The sequence below is a fragment of the Haliotis rubra genome, unplaced genomic scaffold (genome assembly GCF_003918875.1).
Source record: "Haliotis rubra isolate DU_JTF1 unplaced genomic scaffold, ASM391887v1 Scf33, whole genome shotgun sequence".
Taxonomy (NCBI): domain Eukaryota; kingdom Metazoa; phylum Mollusca; class Gastropoda; order Lepetellida; family Haliotidae; genus Haliotis; species Haliotis rubra.
In genome coordinates, this window is record NW_025767002.1 from 1176640 (window position 1) to 1187558 (window position 10919).

General features: G+C 41.0%; 1 protein-coding gene across 2 annotated transcripts; it reads right to left on the reverse strand.

The window, feature by feature from the left end:
* Nucleotides 1–3028: 3028 nt before the first annotated feature.
* LOC124284152 (coiled-coil domain-containing protein 137-like) lies at nucleotides 3029–10234 on the reverse strand. Of its 2 annotated transcripts, none has more exons than XM_046720212.1 (7): nucleotides 10035–10234; nucleotides 9501–9637; nucleotides 7878–7990; nucleotides 6653–6711; nucleotides 6119–6204; nucleotides 5482–5570; nucleotides 3029–3252 (listed from the first exon to the last, which is right to left on the reverse strand). In XM_046720212.1, the coding sequence occupies exons 1-7, from the start codon at nucleotides 10121–10123 to the stop codon at nucleotides 3031–3033; spliced, it is 795 nt and encodes a 264-aa protein (XP_046576168.1). In that variant the 5' UTR covers nucleotides 10124–10234; the 3' UTR covers nucleotides 3029–3030. The 2 variants fall into 2 exon arrangements, with proteins under 2 accessions (XP_046576168.1, XP_046576167.1); XM_046720211.1 differs by having other exon boundaries at nucleotides 9495–9637; nucleotides 10035–10233.
* Nucleotides 10235–10919: the final 685 nt, after the last annotated feature.

Genomic DNA, 10919 nt, shown 5'->3' on the forward strand with positions numbered 1-10919 from the left:
CAGCGCGACGTTGAACCCAATTTCACCTCACGGTGCCTGGTCGTCAGCTGGCTTTGTGTGCCGCTCAGTCATGACACTGTGATGACGTCGCCTTTCAAACACTTAAACATTGTATGAAAATAGTGGTACAACGCTCTTATTTCTGCGCATAGTGTAACCAAGTTGGGTGTCATTCAACTGAGTTGATTGCCTTCTTCCTTATTTCAGCAAATCAAGAACCTATATGCATCACCTAGCTATCGGTGAAAGTATATGTTATATTTCGCTTACTCAGTCTTTTGTCTCAATTTGAAGAGAGATAAATATGGAAGGGGTTTTCTTTTTACTTACCAATCGTTTTTCTTTATAATTTACAATTAGACCGTCCATAATTGCAATGCTGTTCAAAGCGGTGCTAACCTCTCAGCGCTCAAACTGTTGAAACTATTACCACAAAGCCAGTTTGTTATTTTCACCTCTTTTACACAACTCTCATCCTCGATAATCTCCAGGGTATACGTTACGATCACTCGGCTCGGGTGACACTGCCACAAAGAGACGCACATCAGACTGTATTACCCTCGAGAGAAGCATACAACTTATAGTGACATTGTACTCGATTATTGATATATATATGTGATGTCTTGAGGACTGTACGCCAGAATCTTGAGAACGACCGCAAGAGCAAAGTTAACAGCACTACAAACTGCATAATATTTTCCCACGTTTGCTTCTATCAATAAACTAGTTATTCGTAGCATTCCTAAAGGTGTCAATTTATCCAAATAATCAGTTAAATTGAGGTGTGGACATGTTTATGTGGTTCCTGTGGTTAATAGTAACAGAATATGACAAATATGGGGTGTTGCGATACTTTTTCCATGGGTATATTTGGTTCAGGTGAACAATTCTCAATTTGCCTATGTTAACGCCACGGGTTGGCAGGATACGCTCATTTTTCCCATCATCACTATTTTTTATTAGTGAATCGCAAACATGTTTCTGGTGGAGTTGACATCATACAGTTGATTCCGCTTTTAGCAGGGAATTGTCACTATTTCATGTGATGGCGTGAGATATAAAAACTGGATTTTCATGACCCAGACTCGGATTTACAAGGGTCGTGATGTAGATGAAATGTTCTTGATTGAAGACAGTATATGTCTGAAACATGGACCCAGCCTTGGATTTACAAGGGTCGTGATGTAGATGAAATGTTCTTGATTGAAGACAGTATATGTCTGAAACATGGACCCAGCCTTGGATTTACAAGGGTCGTGATGTAGATGAAATGTTCTTGACTGAAGACAGTATATGTCTGAAACATGGACCCAGCCTTGGATTTACAAGGGTCGTGATGTAGATGAAATGTTCTTGATTGAAGACAGTATATGTCTGAAACATGGACCCAGCCTTGGATTTACAAGGGTCGTGATGTAGATGAAATGTTCTTGATTGAAGACAGTGTATGTCTGAAACATGGACCCAGCCTCGGATTTACAAGGGTCGTGATGTAGATGAAATGCTCTTGATTGAAGGCAGAATGATATGCCTGTAACATGGATTGCAGCATGTGGCTTTGTTGAAGGTGAGATTTTGTTGAGGGGCCTACTTAAAAAATCGTCAACAGTTGGAATTTGACGACTACAAAGATAATCTTTGGGTCTGTATAAGTACAGGAGCTTGGCTTAATGGTTGTTTTTTCGGGTTTTTGTTTAATAAAACAACAATACTTGCCTGGTATATCAAGTTTCACGAAGACCATTGTCATAAAATGGTCAGAAATTGTTTATAATAGTATTATAACGTTGAGTCTCATTACAAACTATACCTGGAGCACATTTGATCAATTTGACTCTCTAAAACTGTGTTGTCAGCATTATTGGGGCAAGTGATGTGAGTTTAGTTTTGCGCCGCACTCAGCAATATTCCAGCTATATGGCGGCGGTCTGTAAATAATCAAGTACGGACCAGACAATCCAGTGATCAACAGCATGAGCATCGATCTGCGCAATTGGGAACCGATGACATGTGTCAACCAAGCCAGCGAGCCTGACCACCCGATCCCGTTAGTCGCCTCTTACGACAAGCATGGGTTACTGAAGGTTCATTCTAACCCGGACCTTCACGGGTTGCAAGTGATGTGAAGTTTCACCTATACTGGTCCACTGGTCTGTGAGAAGGTGATGTTCAGTCCACATTTGCTCGCTGGCCTTTGCACAAAAAAAGTCTTTGGAAGATCATGAATAAATGGACATTCGGGTGGATGAAAATGTTCCCATACAGTCATTCATGAGAAACGTGTCCAGGTAGAGTGAGTGAGTGAGTGAATGAATATGGTTTTACGCCGCTTTTAGCAATAGTCCAGCAATATCACGGCGGGGAACACCAGAAATGGTCTTCACACTTTGTACCCATGTTGGGAATCGAACCCGGGTCTTCGGCGTGACGAGCGAACGCTTTAACCACTAGGCTACCCCACCGCCCCTTGTGTCCAGGTAGAAAAAACGAGGATGGAGTAGTTTCATTGATTGTGCGATCCACTCCTTCAACAAATTTGTCATGCAACAGTTCACAATTTTGTAACTGTAAATATTTCACCATATTGCCAGTAATAGGACATTGTGAAAAATGGTTTGCTCTTGTGGAACCAATGGGTTTATGTTCATATGTAATTCAAAAATGCCTGGCAAGCACTCCTCATTTTATTATATTGGAGACTTCAGATTCTCGTGATGTCAATCACTGGTCCAGACTTGATTATTTAAAATTGGAGTCATATAACTGGAATATTGATAACCATAGCAGCTCCCAAACTGTGGAATGCCCTACCACTGGAAATCAGAAATTGTGAAACAAAAAACTCTTTTCTAACTCATCTGAAGACATATTTTTTTTTCGCTCACTTCAACAAGCGCCGTTGAGCAGTCATGTCCAATCTGGAATCCAGGCTATACAAATCAATTATCATTCATTCATTCATTCATTCATAGCAAAACACAATTCACTATCTTATTCAGAGAAGTTAAAAAAAACACAAAGCCTTTAGTTTCAGTTAAATCTTTTCATCTTTTTATCTTTCAATTCCCTATAGAGCTGTACAGCTTTCTCCCTCTCATGATCCATAATGTGTTGCTGTGCCATAGAGAGGTTTTTCCTCTTGACAGTCTGCCCCAACTCACGCCGTCCCCCCTGGCCACCGGGGGGGGTCTGTTGACTGTAGCTGGAGTTGCTTGTGAAGACCTCTTTCAGCAACAGGGACTTCTTTCCTGGCTGGAATGGGAAACAGTGGTAATGTTATGTGAAGGTTCCAACACTTTAGGACAATGTTCTGGATTACAAATCACCTTGGCATTACTTAACCTGGGAATACCTCTTAGTGTGCTTACCATTGAGGATCCTAGTCTTGTGTGCAGTCTTCCATACATTATCCTGAAAACTAGAATTCTGTGAGAACAGATTACCCTACAAGATCCTTGTTCAGTGACCATTACCTATCCATGCTGTTAAGAAGTTTCTTTGTTGTGTGCACTATTCACCCCAGGAATTCCTTGTGCTACTCACCCTAGGAATACCTTGTAGGAATACTTTGTGTGTGCTACTCACCCTAGGAATTCCTTGTTCTGTGTGCACTACTCACCCTAGGAATTACCTTGTTCTGTGTGCTACTCACCCTAGGAATTCCTTGTTCTGTGTGCACTACTCACCCTAGGAATTCCTTGTTCTCTGTGCACTACTCACCCTAGGAATTCCTTGTCCTGTGTGTGTGCACTACTCACCCTAGGAATTCCTTGTTCTGTATGTGTTACTCGCCCTAGGAATTCCTTGTTCTGTGTGCGCTACTCACCCTAGGAATTCCTTGTTCTGTGTGTGTGCACTAACCCTAGGAACTCCTTGTCCTGTGTGGGCTACTCACCCTAGGAATTCCTTGTTCTGTGTGTGTTACTCACCCTAGGAATTCCTTGTTCTGTGTGTGTGCACTAACCCTAGGAACTCCTTGTTCTGTGTGGGCTACTCACCCTAGGAACTCCTTGTTCTGTGTGCGCTACTCACCCTAGGAATTCCTTGTTCAATGTGCACTACTCACCCTAGGAATTCCTTGTTGTGTGTGTGCTACTCACCCTTGGAATCCCCTGCTTTGTGTGCACTACTCACCCTAGGAATTCCTTGTTCTGATTCCTTGTTCTGTGTGCACTACTCACCCTAGGAATTCCTTGTTCTGTGTGGGCTACTCACCCTAGGATTCCTCCTTGTTTGTGCACTACTCACCCTAGGAATTCCTTGTTGTGTGCGCTACTCACCCTAGGAATCCCCTGTTCTGTGTGCACTACTCACCCTAGGAATTCCTTGTTCTGTGTGCACTACTCACCCTAGGAATTCCTTGTTCTGTGCGCTACTCACCCTAGGAATTCCTTGTTCAATGTGCACTACTCACCCTAAGAATTCCTTGTTCTGTGTGTGCAATACTCACCCTAGGAATTCCTTGTTCTGAGTGTGTGCAATACTCACCCTAAGAATTCCTTGTTCTGTGTGTGCTACTCACCCTAGGAATTCCTTGTTCTGTGTGGGCTACTCACCCTAGGAATTCCTTGTTCTGTGTGTGCTACTCACCCTAGGAACTCCTTGTTCTGTGTGCGCTACTCACCCTAGGAATTCCTTGTTCTGTGTGCCCTACTCACCCTAGGAATTCCTTGTTCTGTGTGCGCTACTCACCCTTGGAATCCCCTGCTTTGTGTGCACTACTCACCCTAGGAATTCCTTGTTCTGTGCGCTACTCACCCTAGGAATTCCTTGTTCAATGTGCACTACTCACCCTAAGAATTCCTTGTTCTGTGTGTGCAATACTCACCCTAGGAATTCCTTGTTCTGAGTGTGCAATACTCACCCTAAGAATTCCTTGTTCTGTGTGGGCTACTCACCCTAGGAATTCCTTGTTCTGTGTGTGCTACTCACCCTAGGAACTCCTTGTCCTGTGTGCGCTACTCACCCTAGGAATTCCTTGTTCTGTGTGTGCTACTCACCCTAGGAATTCCTTGTTCTGTGTCTGCTACTCACCCTGTGGACTACTCACCCTAGGAATTCCTGTGTGTGCTACTCACCCTAGGAATTCCTTGTTCCTGTGTGGGCAGCTACTCACCCTAGGGAATTCCCTTGTTCTGTGTGTGCTACTCACCCTAGGAATTCCTTGTCCTCACCCTAGGAACTCCTTTGTACTCACCCTAGAAATTTCCTTGTTCTGTGTGTGCTACTCACCCTAGGAATTCCTTGTTCTGTGTGTGTGCTACTCACCCTAGGAACCCTAGGAACTCCTTGTCCTGTGTGTGCTACTCACCCTAGGAACTCCTTGTCCTGTGTGCGCTACTCACCCTAGGAATTCCTTGTTCTGTGTGTGCTACTCACCCTAGGAATTCCTTGTTCTGCGTGCCCTACTCACCCTAGGAATTCCTTGTTCTGTGTGTGCTACTCACCCTAGGAATTCATTGTTCTGTGTGCGCTACTCACCCTAGGAATTCCTTGTTCTGTGTGTGCTTTGCATGGGAGGACAGACAGGCTTGGGGGAGCATGAACTATATCCCCAAACTGTACATCATCTGAAGGAGGAGGTAAGGTGGAATATCATTAAATAGAATCCATGCAATCATATCAGGACCTTCAAACTACAGAATTGTTAGCTCAATACATTAACTCACAAAACATCCTACTTTGGAGGATAATGAAGCATACAACTTTATGGATGACAACTATAGTTTATATTCTTACACCGTTACCAAGCTGAAAGTTCTAAAATGCAGATCAAACAATTACCTTGGGGAATTTGGGGAAAAGAAATACACAATTTTTTAAATGGATGTGAAAAGAAGTCCTATATATTCCTATTTATTACTATTTGGGGGAATGGGACTACCCCACCGCCCCCCGATATATCTGAAGTGATGCAGGTGCAGAAGCAAGAATTCTTGGACTTAAACGTAAAATCATAGGATCAAATAAAAATCAAGGGAAGCAACTCTGAACACCATATTGAGGCACCTATGACAACTAGGCCTCTTGTGTCAAATGATGTCAAGGGATTAAGGACATCACTTCTATAAATCCAAATTTGTTGTTATGGATTAAACAAGAATGAACTGATGCAAACCTTTGAACTGGCTGAAGTCTCGTTCTTTTTCTCTGTCTTTTTCTTTCTTCTTCTCTTTGTGTTTCTGCTTGTGCTCTTTTGATCTCCTGCAAAGTGAAGGCATTCAGTGAGCAGAAAAGGACAAAGCCAACATTGGTCATATGGTCATTACAGGAATTTCAGTTCCTAATATATAATATTACAGGTCCAACGTGAATTCTGCACTGTGCAAGAATTTTTGTTTCTCTGGTAATTGCCTACAGTTTCTAAAAGGAAAATAGATTTCGGTAACATCTTTAATGATGACACTGTTGTGGATTGACCCTCTGACGTTTTGCTCACTGGGACGATGCTCCACTACGTCACAGACGTGAAAACAAAGAAGTCAGCCATTGAGAATGAAGCAGTGAAACCAGTGAATCATGCAATTGAATCAAGTCAAAATGAAGCAAGTGAAACCAGTGAAAATGAAGCAAGTGAAACCATTGAAAACATAGAAGTGAAACTGATGAAAATGAAGAAGTGAAACCAGTGAAAATGTAGCAGTATACTCACATTTTCATTTTTTCTGCTCTTTTTGTTATTGAAGGATTGATATCTCCGCTTCTGTGAAACTGCAATGAATTAATACTCTTGTAGAATTTCACTGGCTACATATCTACAGCATGACATTTTTTCACAATGTCAAAGAAAAAACACTTTTAATACTTTGAGATATCTATGAACAAGTCAGTACGCAATACTAGATATCAAGATGTACACATATTTCGCTGCTGCACTCAAATTACTTGGTCAATAGAACATTCTTAAAAGAACGGTAACTCTTCCATATACATATAAAAGAGGGCTGCTTATTGTCAGACTCTTCCATATTCATATCGACTTCTCTATCAAAAGCGTTAAAATATGGTACCTGGTTGCCTTGCAGTTTACAAGGATAGGACTGCTGGTATCTATGGGCTGCATCAAGCTTCAGTATAGAAGCTTGTAATAGTTTACGAAATACTGCCAGCCATTTACCTCACTCACCACATTGATCAAGGTATAGAAGCTTGTAATAGTTTACACTGCCAGCCATAACTCCAATAGCTCATCAGTACCAAATTGTGCTGACAAGTAAAAATCCTCACTGAGCATGTGAGGGCTAGAATTCTCTCCCAGTTCTAATTGCCTCAATTTTACTTCAAATTGGGACTGACTTAAATCTGATGGTCTATGCAAAGCAACTTCAAAGGCTAATACCCCCTATATGAACAGGTTACATGACTTGTGGTTTTATACTAAGCACATGTTATACAGGTCAAAACATCAGCTTTTACATACAGATCTTAGTATTATGCCAATTCCCAACTAAACAAATAGTATGCATGCATTTCTCATCAAAATACCTGCTAGGTAACAGCAGTCTTGTAAATCCCAGTCCTGGCCACAGACAAACCAGTGACACACACGTCACTATATCACTGCAATATTCTTTAATGTGATGCTAACTTTATCCACCAGTTGGAGCGAGTATGGTTTATGCTGCTTTTAGCAACATTCAAGCAATATCACGACATGGGACACCAGAAATCGGCTTCATACATTTTACCCATGTGGGGAATCGAACACAGTCCTTCAGTGTAACAAGCGAACGCTTTTACCACTAGGCTATCCAACCCCACAGTAAATAGCCCAGCTTGACATAAGTATGGGGCACGGTTTACCTATTCTGCCTCTGATCCCAACTGGATGAAAATCCCAATGATCACCTGTGATGTATTTTAACAGCTTTACTAACCATAAACTTGTCTACGATGTCTTCATCATCTACTGTTTTCATGGTTGATTTGTTGAAACTGGATTGACCTTTCTTCCCTGATGTATTTCTGGTTTCTGGGTCACTGATGTTAACTGAAAGAGAGGTACCCATACATTCATCATCTTCATATTTAGTACCCGTGAAGGTCTGGGTTAGAATATTGATCTTCAGTAACCCATGCTTGTCGTAAGAGGCCGCTAACCGGATTGGGTGGTCAGGCTCTCTGACTTAGTTGACACATGTCATCGGTTCCCAATTGTGCAGATCGATGCTCGTGCTGTTGATCACTGGATTGTCTGGTCCAGCCTCGATCATTTACAGACCACTGCCATATAGCTGGAATATTGCTGAGTGGGGGGTAAAACTAAACTCACTCACTCTTCATTTAGTGGTGGCATCATGTGGTTGTGTGCACGAAGAATAGATCATGAATCAGGTGAAATTAAGCAATTTGGTTGAAGAGGTTATTTGATAGGCAAATGTAGCTTTTTGTTGATTACATATAATAAATCAAAGTTGAATCAGGACTGGAGTGAAAAGATAACTACTATTATCTAACAGACAACTGACGTTGCCTGGACACATGTCATGATAAATTCTTTCTAAAGTTAATAGCAAATTTATTTCAATCATTTCATATTTACCCTGAACTATATTTCCTGATTTCATCCCACTGAACGATGCTTGAGTGTGTAGAATCATTACTCATTGCCAATCATGATACAAAACTGACAGCTTAAGTATTGTGACTCGGATGATCACAATATCTTCACTAAACTCTAATCTGCACTGTGTGGTTAAGCAAGGAGAAAGACATGTGAAGGGCATCATCATTATATTGGAAATCAAGGATATTTCATGTGTCTAGTGAAATATGATGGATCTGTCATCGCGTGATGTGAACAATGTAACATAAGACGTTTTTCACATCACTTGGCCATCAGATTATCAGCGCGAGTTCTCTTGGCTGGAGGTTGGTCATCTGATGTCCAGACTTGCTGACCTAATGGTGAAATGCATATGTTCACAATGTCATTTACTTTGCTGTGTGACAACACACAGGACAGAAAACGTTTTGGAGTCATGGCGGTGTGTGGTCCTGTGTGTAGAGCTCAGGTCACGAATCAGTTGAACTTAAGTTAAGCAATGTCCGGCTTGGAGAGTCCTTGGATTTGTGACCGTGTTTGGCAGCTTAACTCCTGAGAGTGTCCAGGACTTCAGTTCTGCCCCACAACGAGGCACATTATATACTTGTGGTCTCACAAATGAGTTTGTTCAAAATTGCCCCTGTTCACCTAGCAGGAAATGTGACTATAACCTTCTAGTGCCTAACACGCAGCTTTGGTTATAATAATAATTTGGTAATAATAATAATTAGATTCTGATTACAGCATCCAGTGAGCAACTAGTCAGATGGATACTAGGTGCTATATAAATGAATTATTACTATTATAACATTATGGAGTAATTCTGGCAGAGTGATGTCACCGCAGTAAAAATATCCCTGTTCACAAATCTCAGTCATTCACACTCAAGCATGTAATAAACTTGTAAAAACAAACTATTTGTAAGACAAGACGAACATCCGCAACAAACACTCACACTTCTTCTTCCTCTTTTTGTTGACACCTGCATGTTGCTTCTGCGAGGCATGACGTTTTATGGAGGCTCCCAACAAAATGGCCTTCTTGGGGATTTCCTGGTCCACATTTCTAGGTTTCTGGTTGTGCTGACCTTTACTGAGAAACAATATCAATTAACTGTTACTGTTAAAATCCTGCAATTGCGTTACTTTTAGAAATATGATTATGAGGGCGGATGTTAAGTCATACACAAGACCAGAGAACATCAACAGAAATGTATCCAGATATTTTTCGGGTTTACTTTTACCCACCTGCAGGATTCCCTTATATGTTTGTACTTGATCTGTGATAATGAGCTTATGTTATAAGGGCATGTAAAGGTTATTATCACAGTTCAAGTACTTTTCGCGTCGTATTGGACTGCAAAATCGCAGCTATCAGTATAGCTGCGATTTCGCAGTCCAATACGACGCGAAAAGTATCACACAGGGATCAAGTAATACGCTCATAACTATGACTTTTGAGTTATCTTGTATCATTCAAATTGTCCTACCGTGCTTCACTTTCCACTTGTTTTATTGGATCTAGCGGCTTTACTTTCTTGTGCTTCCTACTCTTCTGTGGTTTCCCTATTCTTCCCATGATTAACGAGTTACTGTCGACGATCGCTCACACAATATTGACAACTCGACTTCTGTAAAATCAAAACAAAACAGCGTGGTCAGATACTTCCGTATTTCCAGCCATGCGCAGTGGGGACTTCCGTTATGGAAAAAGTCGAACAGCTCACGACTTAGACTTGCTAAAGTCTCTCAGGTAATAATCAATAGTTTAAATGATAAAGACAAGAGTTTTATGGATGACAACTTCTTTATTGTGAAGGGTCACGACGTTTCGAAGTATGTTCTTACTCCTTCATCAGGTGAATGAAACAATTAGGAACAAACAGCTATACAGTTTAAATGATAATTTCTAAAAAAATATAAATAACAGACAGGCGTACTTACTGTCTTCTTATCTAGACTTACCTCTTTAAAGGATAGAATTACTGTACATCCATGGGCTTAGCATTCAGTACAGCCTTGGAGCAAAGCTGCCCACTTCTGTCAGATGACTCCATCGTCTTTGAACATGGAGACGTTCCATCTGTTGCAAAATATCTGTATATTCTTCAATTTCAAGATGATGAAATACACATATTAACAAGAGAAGAATATATGTCTTATTTTTCTGCAGTGCGATGATATACACTGAGGTTAAATTGTTCTAGAACAAAAACCACACTTGCCAACCAGTGGCTTAATTGTATTTTCCATAGGCGCCCGACTCTCATATATTTATAAGCATGACCTATATATATAAGATATATCTTATATATATAGGTCATGCTTATAAATATATACTCTGATATATTTCGGGCGCCTATGGTATTTTCTTC

Bases quoted from the DNA above. Each gene is read 5' to 3' on its own strand.
- LOC124284152 (XM_046720211.1), bottom strand. From the start codon at position 10,123: ATGGGAAGAATAGGGAAACCACAGAAGAGTAGGAAGCACAAGAAAGTA. The intron at 9,638-10,034 runs GTAGGACAATTT...ATTGTTTCTCAG, and splicing joins CAAGTGGAAAGTGAAGCACG to TAAAGGTCAGCACAACCAGA. The intron at 5,571-6,118 runs GTTTGCATCAGT...CTCCTCCTTCAG, and splicing joins AGACTTCAGCCAGTTCAAAG to ATGATGTACAGTTTGGGGAT.